Source organism: Dasypus novemcinctus, chromosome 8, assembly GCF_030445035.2.
Source record: "Dasypus novemcinctus isolate mDasNov1 chromosome 8, mDasNov1.1.hap2, whole genome shotgun sequence".
NCBI lineage: Eukaryota > Metazoa > Chordata > Mammalia > Cingulata > Dasypodidae > Dasypus > Dasypus novemcinctus.
The window spans coordinates 86,289,443-86,311,301 of NC_080680.1; the positions used below are offsets into that span (position 1 = coordinate 86,289,443).

The 21,859-nt window shown below is 40.0% G+C and overlaps 1 protein-coding gene and 1 pseudogene across 2 annotated transcripts in view; one reads left to right on the plus strand and one right to left on the minus strand.

The window, feature by feature from the left end:
- The window catches only part of ABL1 (ABL proto-oncogene 1, non-receptor tyrosine kinase), a 188,977-nt gene that overhangs the window by 8,931 nt on the left and 158,187 nt on the right, over positions 1–21,859 (minus strand). For both annotated transcript variants that reach the window (XM_004463059.4, XM_012526990.3), the window contains exons 5-7: positions 17,410–17,494; positions 16,184–16,361; positions 14,180–14,364 (exon numbers count right to left, since the gene is read on the minus strand). In XM_004463059.4, the coding sequence (XP_004463116.1) occupies positions 14,180–14,364; positions 16,184–16,361; positions 17,410–17,494 (448 nt within the window). The remainder of the gene's footprint in view (positions 1–14,179; positions 14,365–16,183; positions 16,362–17,409; positions 17,495–21,859) is intronic.
- On the plus strand, positions 807–1,850 carry LOC139439458 (tumor protein p53-inducible nuclear protein 1-like; annotated as a pseudogene).

The window sequence follows — 21,859 nt, forward strand, 5'->3', positions numbered from 1 at the left end:
TAAGGTCTAACTACTCTGCATTTAAAACTGGTTACGAGTGCAGTAGACATCAAATGTTATACCTTCAGAAGAGTCCAGGCCCTGACAGCTTTTAACAGGCTTCTTAATTAACAACAACCCAGAACAGAACAAGACAGATTTAGATTTTTGGTTTACTTACCACCACAGACAAATGTACTAATGGAAATAAGATGACTATATTGACTGACCCCTATGTGGTCTTTTAGGTCATGTGACTTGTCTTGCTGGAATGTCATAGAAGGAGCATTAGGCTGGAGTTAGGAGGCCACATTCTATTCACAGCTTTGTGACCAACTAGCTATGGGGCTAAGTATCAATTTTCTGGTTGAACAAGATTATCTCCAAGGCCCCCTGTAACTCTAAAATTTTCATAAAAGTCTTTTTTTTTTAAAGATTTATTTCTCTCCCTACCCTGCCCCCCCTCCTTCTGTTGTCAGCGGCACGGGAATCTGTGTCTCTTTTTGTTGAGTCATCTCGTTGTGTCAGCTCTCTGTGTGCGCGGTGCCATTCCTGGGCAGGCTGCACTTTCTTTCGCGCTGGGTGGCTCTCCTTATGGGGCGCACTCCTTGCACGTGGGGCTCCCACACATGGGGGAAACCCCTGTGTGGCACGGCACTCCCTGTGCGCATCAGCACTGCGCGTGGGCCAGCTCCACACGGATCGAGGAGGCCCGGGGTTTGAACCGCAGACCTCTCATGTGGTAGACGGATGCCCTAACCACTGGGCCAAGTCCGTTTCCCAAATTTTCATAAAAATCTTATGGAGACAACAACAAAAGGAGCAAGATGGCCCAGTGATGGCCAATGGCACAGCCAAAAGGAAGGCTGGAACCTGTCCCACTTGCCCTCTGGGGAGCCTGAGCAAGGGCACAGCCCACTGGCTGCAGCTGTCTCAGCACATTTCCCCCTGCAGGGAACCATCCACTTTCTTCATTGCACAACGCTGTCTGCAAGTTGGACCTATGGATAATAACTCGTGTTGCTTCTTACCTAAGGTGAATAAACAGCCTGTGCACTATAGTCTCCTGCCAGTGCTACTGCACTACTAAAGACAGGTTCTGAAATCTCAGCTATCAAGACCTCCAGGCAAAGTCTCACTCTTGCCTTAAGACTATTCCAGAGACTGAAGAAAATGTTTGTGGGTGAAGTGTATACTTCCAACCAAGAACCAGAATTTAGTGAGAAAGATGATGAATGGATACTTGTTGAATTCACAGATATGTGTACCCATTTCTCAGCAGAGAAGAAAATGCCATCAGAAGAGTCGCCTACAGAGCGCCCTTCAGTCTTTCTCTGTTTCCTGGCATCTCTTGAGTACTTGGCTGATACAACTGATTCCTGCTTCCTCCAATCTGAGTTCTGTCCAGTGGAGGAGAGCTGGTTTACCACCTCTTCCCCTGTGTTTTATGGCAGGTAGATTAACCACAAGAAAGGTGGAAACTTGTCCTATGGCAACCTTCTCATTGAACATCCCAGCCTATCTGGTCTATGGTATGTGTACCTTCTGCCAAGCCAAGCTGTGGGACAGCTGAATTTCATAACCCAACTAATCTCAGGCCAGGAAAAGCTGCATATAAGATTCACTGGTAAAGAAGTGAAAGTTCACATGCAAAAGGGTAGCACATTCACTGTTATATTGCAGCTCTTGCAACTTTTCAGGAACAACTGAGAGTCTTTCCTCTTCCCAGTGGATAAAAGAACATAGTGAGAGACGATCTTGGAAGAGAAATAGACTTTGCCACCAAAATCTTACCAGGATTGCTACTCTTGGCAAGTCAAGCATGATGGCTGGTTGTTTATCAGCCCTGCCTGTATCAATACAATTACTAAGAATTTCAAGCTTGTTGTTTGGTTTCTCTTGGTTTGTGCAAGGGTGTGTAGATTTAATGAAGATGCTGTCTCTTTAGAGGAAATGACACCCAATCAGAGTTTTATCAGTATGTTTAGATACTACCCTGAAAACCAGATTTACATGCTGTATATCACATAATGCCTTGCTCTAAACATTGACTTTTTTTTGGTAAATAATTTCACAATGTTTTGAAAACATATCAATACATTTATAGTATGCGGTGTTTGGGAAGTTTTTTAAACACTTTAAAGACATTTCTTCCCAAGTATGAAAACTGGCATCTTTCAATTTCACTTTATTTTATATTACTTAATCTTTTAAGTAAGCAAAAATTGTCAGGGTCAGTCATACACTTTATTGACCAGTACTTGGTCATCTTTTCTACATATAACCAATACCTTTTCACATACTGACATGAGCATTAATAGGTAAGAGTTGTCATGGATGTTATGGAATTATAGCTGAACTTTCTTGTGAAAAAAGAAATATTTCTGTGTTTGTTTTATCCCTCCAGACTAGTCATGCAGTTCACTTTGGAATTCACGTACATTAAGTTTAGCTCTTTCGGTAATTTTGATGTGGCTATTGACAGAGTACAGACAGGCATCGTGGGACAGGAGCACTTGTCTCACATGCAGAGGGATTAATTAAATCAGAACTGTGAAATTATATTTGGAAAAATGTATGTCTATAATTTAACCCATTAGCCCAGTCTTTAAATTGTTTCAATTCTTTTCTGCTAGCTCTGTCTACCACACCATCATATATGAGCTGTATACTTAGAAAGCACTCATCCAGGCACTTGAGTGACTTCACATTTATTTCTGCCCAATGAAGAGTGACAGACTGGCTTCCTTGGGTTTTCATTCTTTGTTTTACTCATTTCAGGCAACATCTTTAACTACTTTGGCCTGTTTCCTCCACCAAAAGGGACATAATCATTTATGTCCCTTACAGCTGTTGAGAGGACTGTATCCTGACTGGAAGAGTGGTGGTGTGGGCTGTTCAGAACTGAGCTTGTATGAAATCCCAAGGGTCTCTCTATTGAATCTAGTGATGGGGGTGGGGATGAGGGGCCTGTGGTGATTTTCCTTGCACAACTGTTGATCAGTGTTGAAGCTAATGAGGCCTTGATGCAGGGCTCAATTCACAGGTAGGCTGGATAACAGAGAAAATCTATTTCCTTTCCTCTAGCCAATCACTTTAGTTTTTAGCAGTTGTGATGGGTTTTGCTGAGCCATCCACACTCTCACTGATTTCCCCCTTGAAATTAAGTAAACAACTTTACAATCTAAAGCACATTCTGTGAAGTGGATTTGGCCCAACGGATAGGGCATCCACCTACCACATGGGAGGTCCAAGGTTCAAATCCAGGACCTCCTGACCCGTGTGATGAGCTGGCCCATGGGCAGTGCGCGATGCGCGCAAGGAGTGCTGTGCCATGCAGGGATGTCCGCATAGGGGAGCCCCATGCACAAGGAGTGCATTCCACAAGGAGAGCCGCCCAGCATGAAAAAAGTGCAGCCTGCCCAGGAATGGCACAGCACACATGGAGAGTTGATGCAGCAAGACGACGTAACAGAAAGAGACAGATTCCAGGCGCTGCTGACAAGAATACAAGCAGACACAGAAGAACACACAGTGAATGGACACAGAGAGCAGACAACTGCAGGGGGGGGGGTTCAACAGAGAAGGGGAGAGAAATAAATTAACTCTTAAAAAAATAAAAAATTAAATAAAGCACAATTCTACAGACAGAACAATTTTAACACCTTCATAATCAAACAGTTAATTTTTCTACCTTCTCTACCACCCTAATTAAATATAGTATATGCCTGTCTTAGTTTCATAAGGCTGCTGATGTAAAATACCAGAAATGGGTTGGTTGGCTTTTATATTGGGAAATTAAAGTGAAAGCTTACAGTTCTGAGGTTGTGAAAATGTCCAAATCAAGGCACCATCAGAGATGCTTTTTCACCAAAGGTTGGCTATTCATTGGATCCTAGGCTTTTGCCATGTGGCAAAGCAAAATGGCAGCTCTCTGCCTGTGTCTCTGCCTTCTCTTCCAAGTCACTCTTGGAGCTCAGCAGTGGGTGATGAAGCACATTGCAGGGCTCATCTCTTCAGCTTTGAGCTGTTCATGGCTTTAGCCTCTTAGGTACCTCTTTCTGTGCCTCTGTGCTCTGCTGACTTAGTGCATACCCAGCCTCTGGCTTCCAGGACCTCTTAGCCTCTCTGGGCTTCTTTGTCTTTCTGTGACTGCAGGCGATCCTCTCTCTCAGGTGGCAGGGTCAAAATGGCAGCTGTCTTTTTCTGTGTGTTTCTGCTTCCAGTTCTCAGTTTATATAAGACCCCAGCAAGAGGGTGGAGACCCAATCTGGGTCATGCCTCATTGACATAGTATAATCAAAGGTCCTAAAGTGAACTAATAAAAAAAGTGGTCTAATTAAATGTCCCTTAGCTGAATCTAATGCAATCAATGGGTCCCACACCCACTGGACTAGATTAATTCTAAAATCTTTTCTGGGATTCTCAAAAAACTTCAAACTGTCACAACACCTATAAAGTATTTTCAAGAAAAAAGCAGAATACAGTTATATGAAGTATTATATTTTTCAATGATTTATAGCATTTTAATGCAGGGAACTACGGAAGATTTTTGTTCTGTTTTGCTTTTTAATTGAAGAGCTGTGCTCTTTTCTGATTAGAGTAGAATGGGTGGAATTGGAAGAGGTCAAATAGTATAGTTAGATGGTAGTTAGGTTGTTCATCTAATGGCTGAGAAAAGGTGCCAGGAATGTCTCTGTAGAACTAAAATTGAGATTCTCCTTCCTTCGTCATTCCCCTTCCTTTTTGACTACCTCTTTATTTATGTGTTTTATAATTGGAGGCCAAGTCTGTAAAGAATTGTCAAACTGAGCTAGAAGTTATTTTGCTACTATTAATATTTGTGTTTACCAGAGCTGGGAGATAAGGTAGTTCTCATGAAAGTGTGTGTGTTTTATACCACATCAGATACAAGGCCATACTTGGTAACTCGAAAATAGACCAATCCTTTACATCTCTATCAGTTACTGGCTTTTTGTTTGCCTCATTTGGGTGTCTTTCTGTATTCTCTATACTTAGAAAAAATACTGAGCTCAGTCCTTGGGACTTTTTTCCCAAGGTAAGTTACCACGCTGTATACGATATCATACTTGTGGCTTCTGTATCATTATTTAAAGTTTCTGTTTAAAATTGGTACATGTAAGAATTGAAGAAAATGGTTTACATAAGAATTATGTTGATCTGTTTAAGTATTCTTTGGTGTAACATGGCCAAAATGCATTCTATTTTAAGAGTTGATAATTATTTCTGCTGTTGTAAATACTGGTGGTTTTCAACATACTTTAGTGCATTTTTCTTAAAATTCAATCAATGAGAAGTTAAGACCCCTCTGAATTTAGTAGCTATGATTATTTCTAAATTGGTAACATAGAATGTCACTTGGAAAAAGCCTAGAAAACATGTTGTACGCAAGCAGTGCCTTATGAAGGAGTTGTTTTTGCAGTGCACCATATTTCTTAAGTTTGCATTTTTGTTAATCCAATTTTAAGAGGGTAGTAAATGAAATATCAGAGGAAGTAGAACAGTATGTCAGTTAAAATTTGTCATATGAAAGAAAGGGCTTCTAACAAAATCAAACACCCATTTATCTTTAAAACACTTGGTAAAATACAGAATTTCATGGGTAATCTTTAATATAATAAAAATGTATACACACTTTAGGTCAAAAGTAAACACGTTCATAAAAAGAAATACTAGAAGCTTTCCCATTAAAGACCTGAAGTAGTAAGGGATGTCCTTTATCTCCCCTTCTACTGAATATTGCATGGACCTACTAACCAATGCAGTTAGACAAGAGATAGAAGTTAGAAGCCTAAGAATTGGGAAAAAAAGGAGGTACAATTATACCTGCAGATGACATAAGGATGCATCTGGAAAATACTAAAGAATCAATGGAGAAACTTCTATAACAATAAGGAAACAGTAAAAGAACACATTTTAAAATTAACATGCAAAAAAAGCAATAGCCTTCACTAGAAAGAACACTAGTACTAGAATAGGGTCAGAGACACTAGTATATGAACTCATGTTCAGCTTAGTATATATACAGATAAAGAAACAAACATATATACATATACACACACACGGGTTAGTATACATACAAATATTAACTTAGTTCTATACTCTAAGAGGACCTAGAAGCACTGACATTCCAGAAGCAATGAGCATATCCAGTGTCCAGATCTTGGTTTCTAAATACCATTATCCAATAAAAGAAATCAGAGCTCTTTGGTAAAGTGGCTGATTCTAGGTCTAGGGTAGGGAAAAATTCAACATGAGACTGGATCATCTTGACATATACCAGAAAGTAAGGAAGTGCTCAAAAAACACAAAAGGATGGGGACATGTCAAAAGAATACAGGAGGGAAACGGACTTGGCCCAGTGGTTAGGGCGTCTGTCTACCACATGGGAGGTCCGCAGTTCAAATCCCGGGCCTCCTTGACCCGTGTGGAAGAAAGTGCAGCCTGCCCAGGAATGGTGCCGCCCATACAGAGAAATGACATAAGATGACGCAACAAAAAGAGACACAGATTCCTGTGCCACTAACAACAACAGAAGTGTACAAAGAAACAAGATGCAGCAAATAGACACAGAGAACAGACAACTGGGGGGGTGGGGGAGGAGAGGGAATATAAATAAATCTTAAAAAAAAAAAAAAAGAATACAGGAACCAACTTGAACAACCTTTCAATGGCCAAAGCTGGAACAATTTGACCATTAAAATAAATAGTGCAGTATTGGATTTATAACCCAATGTATAAAATAAATATACATGAGTCTGTACTGACATAAATAAATGATTAAATAAATAAATAAATGGGGGAGAAAATACAAATCTTCCTCACTGAAGAATACCAAATAATAGATACACATACTTCCCACAGGAGGCAGAGCTTAATCTTCCCTCCCGCTTTGAGGATGTGCTAGACTTAGTGGCTTGCTTCCAAAGAAGAGAGTAGGAAAATGGAAAAAAGGTAATTTTACAGTGGAAAACCTGGCATATGCTACCATAACCAAGTGATGAAGGTTAATATCACTCGCAATGTCATATGGCTAGCGTGTACCCCTGATATAATGTATATGAGAAGAGCACTTCATTTCTGTGGTATTCTTTCCAAAAGCCATATTCCCAGTATAACTATGAGAAAAGTATCCATCAAACCTAGATTAGGGGACACTCTATAAGATATCTGCCTAGTATTCCTCAAAACTGTCAAAGTCATGAAAAATAATGAAAGATTGGAAAACTATTACAGACCAGACTAAATGCAATGTGGTAGCCTGAACCGGATTCTGGATATTATAGAAAAATTGGTGAAATCCAAATAAAGCCTGGAATTTAGTTTTAGTAATGTATTAACGTTAGCTTCTTAGTTGTCATAAATATACTTCGGTAATATAAATTGTTAATGGGGAAAACTGAATGCAGAGTCTATGTGAACTCTGTACTATTTTGCAACTTTTCTGTAAATACAAAATTATTCCAAAAATAAAATATTTTTTAAAAACTAGCCTTTATAAATAAAACAAATCAGAAGATATAATGGAAGATTTCATTTATGATAATAAATACAGAGACAAACAAAATAAAATACTTAAATCTAAGTTTAAAAAGAAATGCCCAAGGGAAGTGGATGTGGCTCAACGGACTGGGTTCCCGTCTTCCATATGGGAGGCCCTGGGTTCACTTCCCAGGGCCTCCTTGTGAAGGCAAGTTGGCCCGCACCCATGGAGAACTGACAGGCTTGTGCCCGTGGAGAGCTGACAGCCCACACCCGTGGAGAGCTGACGGCCCGCACCTGCAGAGAGCTGGCACAGCAAGATGACGCAACAAAGGGAGACAAGCAGACACAGAAGAAAGCGCAGCGAATGCAGACACAGAAAGCAGAGCAGACAGTAAGCAAGTGGCATGGGGCAGGGAGAATAAATAAATAAAATAAATCTTTAAAAAAAAATGCCTAAGACCTATATGAAAGAAACTATAAAATACTTCTGAAAAAACACAAAATAGACTTAAATAGAAAAGACTTACATGTTCTTGGATAAGAAAATCTACAATTTCATAAAAAGGTTAGTTGTCCATCGGTTAATTTATAAATTGAACATAATTCGAATAAAAGACAATACAATAATAAACTATGGCTCATCCATACAATGTAGTCCCATAAAGCTATAAGCACACTTAAGAAAGGTATGCCTGGTCTGCTATAGTTCTTCTAAGAAACGCAGGTATATGAATATATATACTTATCTGAAAAAAAGATGGAAGGATAAACATAAACAAATAGGTAAACATTACCTACAGGGGTACGTAGGAAATAGGATGGATGAGGCAAGATTGTTGTGTGTAATTATAAAACAAAATTAAATGGCAAAAAAAGAGAAAAAAGCAATCTCTGAAAATTAAAATTAAACAAATAAACCTAAATATGTATCCAACTAGTAGCACCTACCAGAGAGGGCTGAACTGATTGTACAACAAGTAATCTGACTGTATATCCCTAGTAGATTATATCCTAAGGACAAAAAGAACTGCACAAACAAAAACAAAACTTAACCTGTGTTATTGTAATCATCTACTGGTGACAATGACCATTGTATGTGTATTGTTAGGCAGAGCAAATGAGTAATTCCAATTCTGACTTTCCTAGTGACATTGAGAATCGGTTTTTCTTGGCATGGGAGAAAGGAGCTAAAGATAGGATAGAAGAGATTAAGTAAAAAATTCTGTAGTCCTAAATTTGAATTGAGAGTATAAATGTAACATTCATGATACCGAGTATATCAAAATATCCATATATTTCATCCTTAAAAATGTTTTTTTTTTAAAAAAAATAGGCAAGGACTTTAATAGACATTTCTCCAGAGAAGATATATAAAATGGCCAATAAACACATGAAAAGATGCTCAACATCATTAGCCAATAGGGAAATGCAAATTAAAGCCATAATGATATATCTGTTCATACCCACAAAAATGGCTACTCTTTTTAAAATGGAAAATAAATATTGATGAGAATGTGGAGAAACTGGAGCCCTAATGTATTATTGGTATGAATGTCAAATGGTATAGCTACTGTGGAAAGTGATATGTCAGTTCGAAAAGTTAAATATAGAATTATCATTTGATCTAGATATGTACCCAAAAGAGAGTGAAAACAGGTCACAGATACTTGTACACCAAAGTTTACAGCAGCATTATTCACAATAGCTAAAAGCTGGAAACAACCCAAGTGTCTCTCAACAAATGAATGTATTAACAAAATATGGTACATACACAAGGTGGAATATTATTTGGTCACAAGAAAAACTGAAGTTATGAGACCTGCTGCACCATGGAAGAACTCTGAAAACATTATGCTTAGTAAAACAAGCTAGACAAAATTTGTGTAATAGCACTTAAAAGTGATGACTAGAAATAGTAAATTTGCAGAGGTAAGTAAGCTGAGGTTACCAGGGGAGGGGAGAAGAAGGGTGAGAATTTTTTTAAATTTAAGGATAAAAACAAAACAAAAACAAACAAAACAAAAAACCATTGCCTGACAGTTTACTCTCTAAGAAAGCTGACAGCCCCCACTGTGGGGATGGGAAAGTCTCTAAGTCTGTGTTCCACAGGCAGGCCACAACTGGGGACTCAATGAAGGTTTTCAATGAATTCCCCAGGAAAAGCTGGCTGGCTGAAGTAGAGATGAAAATTCTCTTTCTGACAGCTGAAATCATACTTCTTTTAAGGCCTTTAACTGGTTAGATGAAACTTTTCTCATTGGTGAAGGTAATTTCCTTAGGTGATGAAGATGTAGTCAGCCATAGAAGCAATTGACTTATTGGTGATTTAAATCCATGAAATACTCTCACAGTAAGAATCCAGCTAGTGCTAGGCTAGTGCTTGCTTGACCAAACAACTGGACATCATAACCGACACAAGTTGACACATGAACTTTACCATCACCATAGGTTTTCTTTTCTACTTTTTAAACATAAAACTATGAACTATTTAAATTGCACATCACTGGGAAACTGAGTTTTTGCACCTGTTAACTTGTAGAAGCTGAAAGCAATAAAGAATGAACATATCCAGCAAGATACTGATGTAGCTCCATTTAAGAAATGACTTAAAACTCCAACAGGACAAGGGGATGAAGCAGTCCATGATTTCCCCAAGATTCCCTCTGTACTGTGGCTGAGTAGAACACAGCAATTCCAAAGGAAATGAGAACAGAGTCCTCCAGGACACTAAGCTGGAATTTCTGGTTAAACCATTCTCTCACATAGATATACAAGCATATTCAAATACCACTAGGAAAGAACCTGTGTGTATGTGGTGCTAACTGCTAGAAATTTTGCATAGAATGAGAATGGAACAGTGTCTTTGACTTTTCAGGTAATTTTATGATTAATTCCTTGGTGTTCAGGGCCTACTCCTGTGGTTAAAATAAAAACTAACCCCCTACAAAGAAAATCCACATTCTAAGAGACGAAACATTTTATCTGGGCAAAAAGATAATTTAACTCATGAAACTCAAGAACACAAGAAAACAAGAACAATGACAACAATAAAAATTCCTTGAATATAGTCAATTAGAAAGGCAAAGCATTTTCCTACACAAAACATTATCATCTTCTCACTATTCCAAAGAAATCCAATACATAATTTTATGGCAAAAAGCCTGGATCAGAATAATAAGTAACATCTGGGAAACAAAAGTTACAACTTCTTCACAGGTACACTGGTTGTGCCATCAAAGAATGTCAACATCACCCAAAGCTTGGTCTGTCATTTCGTCTTTTGCAAATGTGAATGGCTGGAGTTTCCAAGTTGTTTTACCAGTTCCAACTGGTAAGGGCTGGGTGATGAGTGAAGCAAGAGTACAACAAGAGAAGCAGATTCCCACAAGGCTTTTGTCCTCTGAACAATGCACTAGTTTGAATGCTGAAGTCCTGTTCAGGCTGATAGTTCTTGAGCAGGGCATCTTTCTGTGCCCATCACAGTGGGAAGAGCTTGGGAGTGCTCTCACCATAGCAATACTTTGCTATGGGATCCCTATAAATGTTCTCACGCTGCACACTCTGAGACGAGGTCCTGCATTCAGCCAAACACAATTCATAGTGATCTTCCATGGGAAGTGGATGTGGCTCAACTGACAGAGCATCCATCTACTATATGGAGGGTCCAAGGTTTGATCCGCAGGGCCTCCTGACCCATGTGGTAAGCTGGCCCACGTGCAGTGCTGCTGTGTGCAAGGAGTGCTGTGCCATGCAGGGGCGCCCCACGTACAAGGTATGCACCCTGCAAGGAGAGCCACTTCGTGTCAAAAAAGTGCAGCCCGCCCAGAAGTGGCGCTGCACACACGGAGAGAGCTGACGCAGCAAGATGATCCAACAAAAAAGAGACGCAGTTTCCCAGTGCCGCCTGATAATGTAAGTGGATGCAGAATATACAGCGAATGGACACAGAGAGCAGACAATGGGGGGAGGGAGAGAGAAAGAAATAAACAATAAATCTTAAAAAAAAAAGTGATCTTCCACTGCCATTAAGAGGTTCTGGAATGCCATGGCTGCCCAGCTGAGGAAGCTCTCCAGAAGTTTCCTGTTGGGCTGCAGGCAGCAGGAGACACAATACTCATAGGTGCTACATCAGTCATTGGACAAACAGCCATCACAAGTTATTGCTTTGTGTTAGGGATGTGGAAATGACAGCAGTTGTCACCAGGAAATCCTTCCTCTCACAAATGTATCCTAGTTCTTCCGTGATTAAGTACTTCCCTTGAATGAAGTTACAGCATCGATTGCCTGGTCGACTGCTATTGCCCAGATTAAACTTCACTTTCCAGGGAATAGGTTGATCATGGTCTTGAACCTAGAGAAGATTCCAATCTCTCACTGCCCTCTCCTCCTCTTCTACAGAAGCCTGCACCACACTATGGCCGCCAGGTTCACTACCTTGATGCGGAGTGGAGCAGGCCTGGAGCACAGGTGGTATGGCCCCTACCAACCTGGGAACTCCATCCCTAGCAACCTGGGCACATTCTGTTAACTGTGATTTTGCCCAAATCTATTTTTTAATAGAAAACAAATCCTAGCTCTGTCCTTTGAAAAGGCCTAGAAATAATGTAGCAATGAGTACCTTCTACCCCCAGATTATGATCTTAAAATTACATTTCCCATTAAAAGGAACCAGGAATCCTTGGAGAAATGTCTGATTCTGCTTTGGGGGCAGGAAATGCACAAGATGAACCTGGACCATCTTGTCATTGCAGGTGGTATGAAAGCTATCAAAGACTACCAGGGTCTTGTCAAAAGGACTAGGAGCTAATCAGAAGAAGTTCCCACTGGCCACAGATGACACAATTTGAATATCTACAAGAAAAGTTAACTATAGTGGACTGAAACACATCAAATATATTTAAATGCATGAATTCATAATACTAGAAAAGAAAAACCACAGAAACCTAACTGGTCACCACTGGAGGGTATTAGGTAACCAACTGATTATTTTGAAAATTGGTAAATAAAGGCAGCATTTATCCTGCATTTCCTACGAACTGTACCACTGAGAACCAAACAGTGAATGAGGGGAAGTCCCTTTTATAGAGGTAATCAGTTAAGACGTGAATAAAGAATGACAGAATTTGAATATTACCATTTACAAGACCTAAGAAAGTAATGAATCCAGACACTGCTATCAACAACTTGTGTATCTCACCATATCCTATGAAGCAGTCTTACCAAAGGAAAAAAAAGTCAAACCTCAGTTTGATCAAATTGTCCAAATCCAACTACCAATTTATTAGAAATCAATTGAAGACAGAGGAACATATTAAATTATATCTACATACTGGGATCTAGAATGTAAGAAACTCGAAGGGACAAACAACTGGGTCTTGTCATCTATTTAGGAAAATAAGAGAGAGAGGTAACCCACAGATTAAAAGAGACTTAAGAAACAGATCAACTAATTGTATAATTGTATTATGTGAGCCATATTTGGATTTCAATCCAAACTGTAAAAAAAAAGAATGATTTTTATGATTCAACTGGAAAGAGAACACTGAATGGATATTTGATAATATTCTGAAATTACTGTCAATTTTGGGGGGAGGAACATTGTGGTTATGTTGATTTAAAAAATTATTTTTAAGGGAGACATATTAGAAAGATTGTTGGACAAAATAACATGTCTTGGATTTGCTTTAAAATAATAAGGATCAGGGAATTAGGGGGTTATAGATGAACAAGATCAGCCATGAGATGATGATTATTAAAGTTGGGTGATAAGTATATGGGGTTTATTACACAGTCTGTCTTCTTTAGCATATGATTACAATTTTCCTTAAAAAAAAAAAAAAACTTTTTAAAAGAAAAAATTTGTCACATGAGGCTTCAGAGGGTAATATCTAATCAAACTAAACGAAACAAAACTAAACTGAACTGGGAAACGGACTTTGGCCCAGTGGTTAAGGCGTCCGTCTACCACATGGGAGGTCCGCGGTTCAAACCCCGGGCCTCCTTGACCGGTGTGAAGCTGGCCCATGCGCAGTGCTGAAGCGTGCAATGAGTGCCCTGCCACACAGGGGTGTCCCCCGTGTAGGGGAGCCCCTCGCGCAAGGAGTGCGCCCCGTAAGGAGAGCCGCCCAGCGCGAAAGAAAGTGCAGCCTGCCCAGGAATGGTGCTGCCCACACTTCCCGTGCCACTGACGACAGCAGAAGCGGACAAAGAAACAAGACGCAGCAGAAAGACACAGAAAACAGACAACCGGGGGAGGGGAATTAAATAAATTAAAAAAATAAATCTTAAGAAAAAAAAAAAAAAACTAAACTAAACTAAACTAAACTAAACGGCATTCTATGTATAGAGGAAGACTCTGGGTATCTGTAGGGTTCCAGCAAATCCAAGTAGCAAACTTAGAATTAAGACATAAAAATAAGTTAAAACAAGAAAAAAGTTAATCTGCATCTGAATTACTTTGGAAGAGAAAGCTTACATTTACTTCATTTTGAAGGAAAACGGGGAAGAGGTTTTAAAATGAGAAAGAAACAAAAAGAGGAAGAGAATTAAGTAAGGAAGACAAGGAAATAAAAGGGCAAGAAAGAGGCAGTAAAAAAAAAAAAAAAAAAAAAAAACAGAAAAGGAAGGAAAAAAAGGGGAAAAGGAGCCCCCTTAGGCTGGTTTGGATGGTACCAGTACAGCATCAGACCCTTACCCCAGACATCGGACTTAATGGAAAACTTGTTGTAAGCCAGGCTTTCGGGTGCAGTCCATTTGATCGGGAACTTGGCTCCGGCGTGGGCTGTGTAGGTATCGCCTGTCATTAACCTGCTCAGGCCAAAATCAGCTACCTTCACCAAGTGGTTTTCCCCTACCAGGCAGTTTCGGGCAGCAAGGTCCCTGAGAAAGGAAAAAGTTTATCCATGAAAGCTCCTGGGTAGCTTCCCAGATTCACAAATCTGCCACTGCTGAGTAAAGCTCCAATAATGACAATGAGAAAATACAGATTGGTCCCCAAAACACTTGCATTAATCCCCTCACCAGGGAGCAATGCCATCCCCTCAGCAAACATACAAGGGGTTCTTACCGGGTGACAGGCGAGAGATGAATGCATTGCGGGCAGGCCCCCTGGCCTTATGACCTGGAACAAGTTAATTAACCTGGGGCTCAGTTATCTCACCCAGAAAATAAAGATAATAATAAGAGTGCCGACCTCTTAGAATTGTCATAAGCAGTAATGAACTGAGACGTAAAGTGCTTTTGACTGATGCCTTGAGCATAGTATTTTACATGTTATTATGATTATATGCCAAGCGCGGGTTTATTAACAAACACAATCTTTGATTGCAAGAAACTTAGAGCAGAGTGAGTCTTGTCTTGTCTTATCCAGAATCTAAAGCCCACAGCATTCTTTATCCAAACTGTGTTTCTTATTTTTCTTTCTTCCTGATGCTTACCCAAATGTATCCTAAAAACTCTCTCCTGTATGATCAGCTTCCTCTTGCTTCCTGATTCTCCCAGGGAGGTAGAAGTCTAATCTTTGGTTCATGAACATTAACCATGAAATCACCAAACAAACTAGACAGGAAGAATGAGAAGTAGCAGCAGCTTAAGATGATGGCTGTGTAAGATAGGTTGATCATCCATAATCAGAGAGAAATTAAATATAGAAGAGCTGTGCCTAATAGGATTTTGGTAAAGCATTTTAAATTTGCATGAATGAAGAGGGAATGCATCTAACCACACAAGGCAAACCAGAAGTCAAGGAATCTCAATTTGCAGCATCAGAGGGTTCAATTTCTTGAGTGACAGGAGCATCTGAATCAGGCTCTTATGGAGCATAGAAAGTCTGTCTTACAAGGAACCACCATGTTTTATACATGATACTCTTATTCCTCACTATGAAATTTCATGTACAGGTTTCACACGTTAGCTAATTGGGTAGGAAAGGTCACAACTGTGGCGTGGAGAACACCTCGTATAAAACACTCAGGCAAAGCCCATCAGGTTCTGTCCCGGATATGTTATTATTTTGCTAGGAAGCCATTTCCACTGGCAAAAAAATGCGAAGACCAAGATAATTGTGGCACACTTGAAGGTCAAAACACTCCAGTCTTTAAAATAGCAAACATGCTTAATTCAGGGCCTCCACATATCAATTCTGACAAGAGTTGAAACATCCCTGAACCAAGTGACAGCAAGTTAAGTGGAGAATGAAATGCTAATAAAGAGAAGGGGGTGGAGGGAAGCCCACAAAAAAACAAAACCCATACATTGGCTGTTACCATGAGTCTGTGTAAGATCAATGCCAACTGCTCCCGGGAAGAGGTCATTACTGATGAACACTGGCCTTGGAGGAACAATGAGCACTAATTTTCAGAGGGAGCTGTGATTATTAGGAAGATACCTTTTATGAGCTTCATTTAATATTACACTTAAGTAAAAAATGGTTCAGGAGTAAAATATTTTTTACCCCACCAATTAGCTGCTCCACTGATCCAGGGTCTAGGTCTGGCTGAATTTAGTCCTGGATCCATGCCTACAACCGGCTACACCAGGAATCTAGCATTTGCCTATCTTCCAAGGTCCAATGTGTTGCCAGCACTAAAGTCAGAAGCTAAGCCATAAAACCTCAAAGGTTTGGATTTAGTTGTTAAAAAATGCCTGGGTTCCATGCTTTGTAGATCTATAGGAAGGGCTGCCTGGGTCAGGCTCCTACCTGTGGATGAAGTTTTTCTTCTCCAGATACTCCATGGCCGATGAGATCTGAGTGGCCATGTATAGCAGCACCACAGCATTCACCTCCTGCCGATTACACTCTCTCAGGTAATCCAACAGGTTCCCATAGGTCATGAACTCGGTGATTATATAGAATGGGGGCTCCCGGGTGCAGACCCCTGCCAACAAGACATAAAGGGCTTTAGCATGCTGCTCTACTCTTGACTGAACAGACATAAAAAAAGGAATAGCACTAAAGAAAAAGCTTTCTGAAATAGATTTCTGATTTGCTCCTATGTCCTGGGCCCTTCTAATATGGTTCTAATTTCTAATTTGGCTCCAAGCACTTGGGACTTGAGATTATGCTCCTATGGGAGGGACATGGCCATGCTCTTTTGTTCAAGTCAATGAACTTGAGCTTATACAGAAAGAGGGTACCACTAAGTTCAGAAGCAAAGATAAGGCCCCACATCAAACAATATAAATCACTGTCAGTTTATTCCCAAATCAGTATGTCGGTTTACAGAATCACTTGAATGAGAAAACTAAAGAAAATTAAGTTTCAGAAGCCAGTTTGAAATTTGCATTCTGACAGCTATTAGGTATTAATTTAAAGTTACAACATATTTTGTCTTGTATACACACACACATAGGTTCTTTTTACGAAGGGCTACATGTTGGTAGATAACAGATGTCCAAATCAGAAATCTTAATGTAATAAAACTACTTATCTCTTCTTTAATAGCACCTGCATCACTCCAGAGGGTTTACTTAAAAGTACCTCCTGGGAAACGGACTTTGGCCCAGTGGTTAGGGCGTCCGTCTACCATATGGGAGGTCCGCGGTTCAAACCCCGGGCCTCCTTGACCCGTGTGGAGCTGGCCATGCGCAGCGCTAATGCGCGCAAGGAGTGCCGTGCCACGCAAGGGTGTCCCCCGCGTGGGGGAGCCCCACACGCAAGGAGTGCGCCCCTGAGGAAAGCTGCCCAGCGTGAAAAGAAAGAGCAGCCTGCCCAGGAATGGTACCGCCCACACTTCCCGTGCCGCTGACGACAACAGAAGCGGACAAAGAAACAAGACACAGCAAATAGACACCAAGAACAGACAACCAGGGGAGGGGGGGGAAATTAAATAAATAAATAAATCTTTAAAAAAAATAAAAACAAAAATAAAATAAAATAAAAGTACCTCCAGTCAAGAGTTCTGTACACGAGTTCTGTACACTTACCGAGCAACTGTACTAGATTAGGGTGTTTGATCTCTTTCATTACTGCAGCTTCTTTCAAGAACTCCTCTACCTCCATGGTATCCTCCTGCAGAAAAAAAAGTAGTGAAATTATTTGAGCAAGGAAAATGTTTAAGTGGAAGAGTATGACTTGAATCGTTAAGACAAACTGGAGCTTCAATGTGCAATTGTCCTGGTCGCCTGATATCCACTGGCACATTGTTCTGGACATGTTTAGTGGCAGCAATCATCATTACCCCAATGGCACAGAGACTTTCCCCCTTTGGTGTTGAATTTTCCCACCCACAGCAACAAATCAAAGTTGGCTTGTACATGTTGTTGACTTGTTTCTAGTGACTACTATGCAGAATACATTTGTTTCCATCACTGTTTAAAGTTTGGAGGGGTAGGGTGGAATGGGGAAGATGTGTACAGGCAAATACCATAAACATGTACTTCCATGATGTCAGCTCTGGCATTAAACTGACTAAGAAATACTTGGTTTCCAAGGGCACTATTACCCTTAACATTAAAAAAAAAGAGAATGTGAAACATACCCAAACCTAAGGGAAGAGACCTTTATGCCCTGGTGACACAATAAGATGTTGCATTACCAAGGAAGAATATCTCACAATATGGCAGAAACAGAAGATGCTCAACTGTTTAAGAACGTGGTATCAAAAGGCTCTTAATGAAGCAATCACCACTATCAGTCAGGTCAATTCTCATATTCTCAAATAATCTTCAATAGTAGTTTCCCTAACAATGGATTTCCCAAGTATCATCAGTACACATCACGATTTTTAGCATGTTCATTGTATCTAAATGCCAGGAGGGACAAAAAGATATTAGCAAATGCCCAGAGGAAAATTGATAATATTTCTACATTTTCATTCTAGGCTCAAAGTCAGAACTATGGCCTTTGGATCCTGAGGTGGACCCTATTATAAGCTTTGGCTTATAAATGGTTCAGCACCTGTGAACCATTGGTAAGCCTCTTGTTCACTTAAAAAAAATAAAAGACCACTGTTCTCTGAATGGAGCATTAAAACAAGAAGCAGGTAGGTGATAAATGATATGGTCTGTTCAGTCATGAGAACCTGGCTATAAAGCCAAAAAATGGAGCAAGATACCAATCCTCCAAGTTTCCACATGGAGTTTGAGTTTGTCTGAAGAGAAAATTACAGACGTGGGAGATAGGGAGGTAGACTTCTTGAAAATTAGATTTCCTGAGGAGGAAACCCTCTATCAACTTTATTTTAAATGTGGAACCTTATACATTGTACCTGTCCCTTTGGGAGACAAAGAGTTAAAGTGTCCTTACTATGGTACTCATCATGGTTGCCCCAATTCTTAACCACTACGGGCCCCCTCCACCCCATCCCTATACCATGTGCAGAAGACTTTTAGAGGACAGGTCAACCTTTACTTAGAGCTACCATACTTTGTCTCAATCATGTTTACAAGTGAAGCATGACCAATGAGAGTAAGTGCCAGTCTATTATCATTTAAGCTTAGGGCTCCATGAGACTGAAACTTAGAAACAATTTATTGCTCTTTAAAAATGGTGAGCTGCCCTTAATGTCAATTAAACATTGTTGGCAGTCACTGTGTCAAGCTGTACAGGGGAAAAGAACTCATCCCTGCCACTATCCCATTGGCTGTTTAATTCTTCTGAGTCCTCTCTGCTCCTTAACATGCTCAGCAGACCATGCCATTTTTGGCGTGGAGTGCTCTGATTTACCAGGGTGGCACACTAATGTCTAAGGCTGGAGAGTGACAGCCGAAATCAGGGAATTCAATGCTGCTCACATACAGAACTGGGGGCTTGAAGAATCTTGCTTGCCCAAAAACATGCTCAAAAAGTACCTTTAAAATGAAGCTTTCTACACGGGTAGAGTTTTTTATTTTAAAAGCACCACAAAATAAACCAAATACAAAGAAATAATTTCAAAAATTTTATTTGCTCTTATGGCTACTGAGCCTTTCCCAAAAGAACCATTCCATACATCTTAAGAGGCATGGACATGCAAGAGGAACAATATGACTTTGAAAGGCATAAAATTTTTGTCTTTCTCTCTCTCTCTCTACACAAACACACACATACACACACAGTATATATAATTCCTTGTTTTTTTTCCTTCCTGGAAAATAAGTGTGACCTTGTCTCCCCCTGCTGGAATCAGACCTTCTTCAATTTATAATTAAACTACTAACAGCCACTTAAGCTTGTAGTTTTGTTAAACTGGAATGTCTCTGATGCTACCTTGTTATATTCCTTTACTTTCATTTTTAAAATTTCCATCATCCTTTTGAGGGGAGTTCTTTTAGTTACACAATAAAATACAACTATGGTTAATCAGGATGATGGAAACATGAGTAAAAGCTTTGAATTGTGAGCCATGTCTCTGCTGAGCCTGTGTTACGGAGGGAGAGGGGTCTCTTCACGACTGCCTTGGCCCAATGCAGATGTGAATAAACATTTTGGATAAAAGAGTAGGATGGCTTCTGAGTTACAATGACTAGACTCTACTGCACTTACTACATGTCCTTAGGGAGTTACTTTCCCTGAACCTTTGTTTTCTCACCTACAAAATGGAGAGAACAGCACTGTCTACCCTCATTCATCAAGAGTGCCAACCAAGTACAGTGCCCAGAATTAATTAGTAATAATTTACCATTATTACTAAGGGAGTTGATCTCTATTACTGAGAGGAAAAATAAACATAATGTTGGTATGAAAGAAAGGCTGGTTCTTTCATTAATATTAGGTTTTTGTCTTTCCCACAGATACATTTTCCCAGATACAAAGTCTCATTGGTATTTTCTAATCAAGTTTATTATCCTTTTTGGCTCACTGGCCTTACCCAATTGTGTAAGCATTTTACATCATTAAAAAAGAGCACTGTTTTTTTAAAAAATTATCCCCACTGTTTTTAGACAGTCTTTAGTGTTCTCAACGTCTTTCACAGAAGGGAGACTTTGGCCTCTGAGCAGGGCTCTTGATTATAGATAGATTAGATTAGTTTCCACATCTGTTTCTGGTCCTTAACCAAACGTTAGGTGAACAAGGTTACAACTACACTGAAGTACCATAATTTACCTATCAGACAGACAAGAATCAACACATTTAAAAATACACTGTAGAGGAGTTCTGGCAAGGTGGCGTGAGTAGGCAGGCAGGGCTCAGCTCTCTCACAAAAACAACAGAGAAAGGGCGAAAAGCTGTCCAAGGGACCTGGCTTTTGGTGGTGGTGGTGGGGGTGGTCAGTAGACCAGGACAGTGCTGTGCAACACCCAGGAGGGTGAGGGACAGAGAGACAACCCAAAATGACAACTCTGAGTTACAAAATCTCCACATGGGCCAGGAAGGGCACCCATTCCCTACCTTGAAGGCATGCAGTCTGGATAAAACCCGTGGCTTACTAGAGCTGACAGAGGGGAACACATGTCCTCTTCCCTGGAAAAAGGGAGGGTGCAGCTGAGGAAGGAATGGTTTCTCTTTGGTGAATTTGGCCAGCAGAGCCTGCTTTGGATCCAAGCTTCGGCTGGATCAGAAACACAGGCAAGTGGAGGTGGAAAGAAACACCTTTGTGGAAAGGTTCACCAACTAGTGCCATTTGCTGGCTATCCAGGAAACTGAAAGAGAAAAACTACTTTTTGGTCTCTCTTAACCCAAACTCCTGGAAGAAAATCTGCATCCCATTAGGGAATCCCTGGCCCAATTTTGATAATTTGTGCTCAGCAATTTTAAAGACTCCGAATAAGCAGGATCAAAAATCAAAGAGCTGTGGAAAAAACAACAACAATAGGCAAGACTGAGAAAATGACCATCAGAGTAAATTAACTGACACATTCAGATGCCTAGACAGCAGCAAAAAATCACATACTAGGAAACAGAAAGAGATGGTTCAGCCAAAGGCTCAAACCAAATAGCCTGACAAGATACAGGACTTAAGACAACTAATCAATGGTAATCACACAAATCTCCTAAATCAATTCAAAGAACTGAAGGAAAATTGAAGGAATTAAAGGAAAATCTAGAGATAAAGGATATTAAGAAAACATTGGGGTAGCATAAAGAATAATTTTAAAGTCTGCAAGGAAAAGTAAGGGAGCTTATGGAGGTGAAAGACACAATGGATGATACTAAAAATACACTAGAGACTCATAGCAGATTTGAATTGATCGAAGATGGAATTAGTAATATTGAGGACACAACACCTGAACTTGAAAAGACAGGAAAACAGAAAAAGAAAAGAATGACAATGTGAAATGCACAAACATATGAGTTACTGGTATCCCAGAAGGGGAAGAGAATAGAAAAGGGAAAGAATATTTAAAGAAATAATGACCAAAAACTTCTCTACTCTTATGAAAGACAATAATTGTCAATATCCAAGAAGGACAATGCACCCCAAACAGAATAAATCTGAATAGACCTACTTTAAGA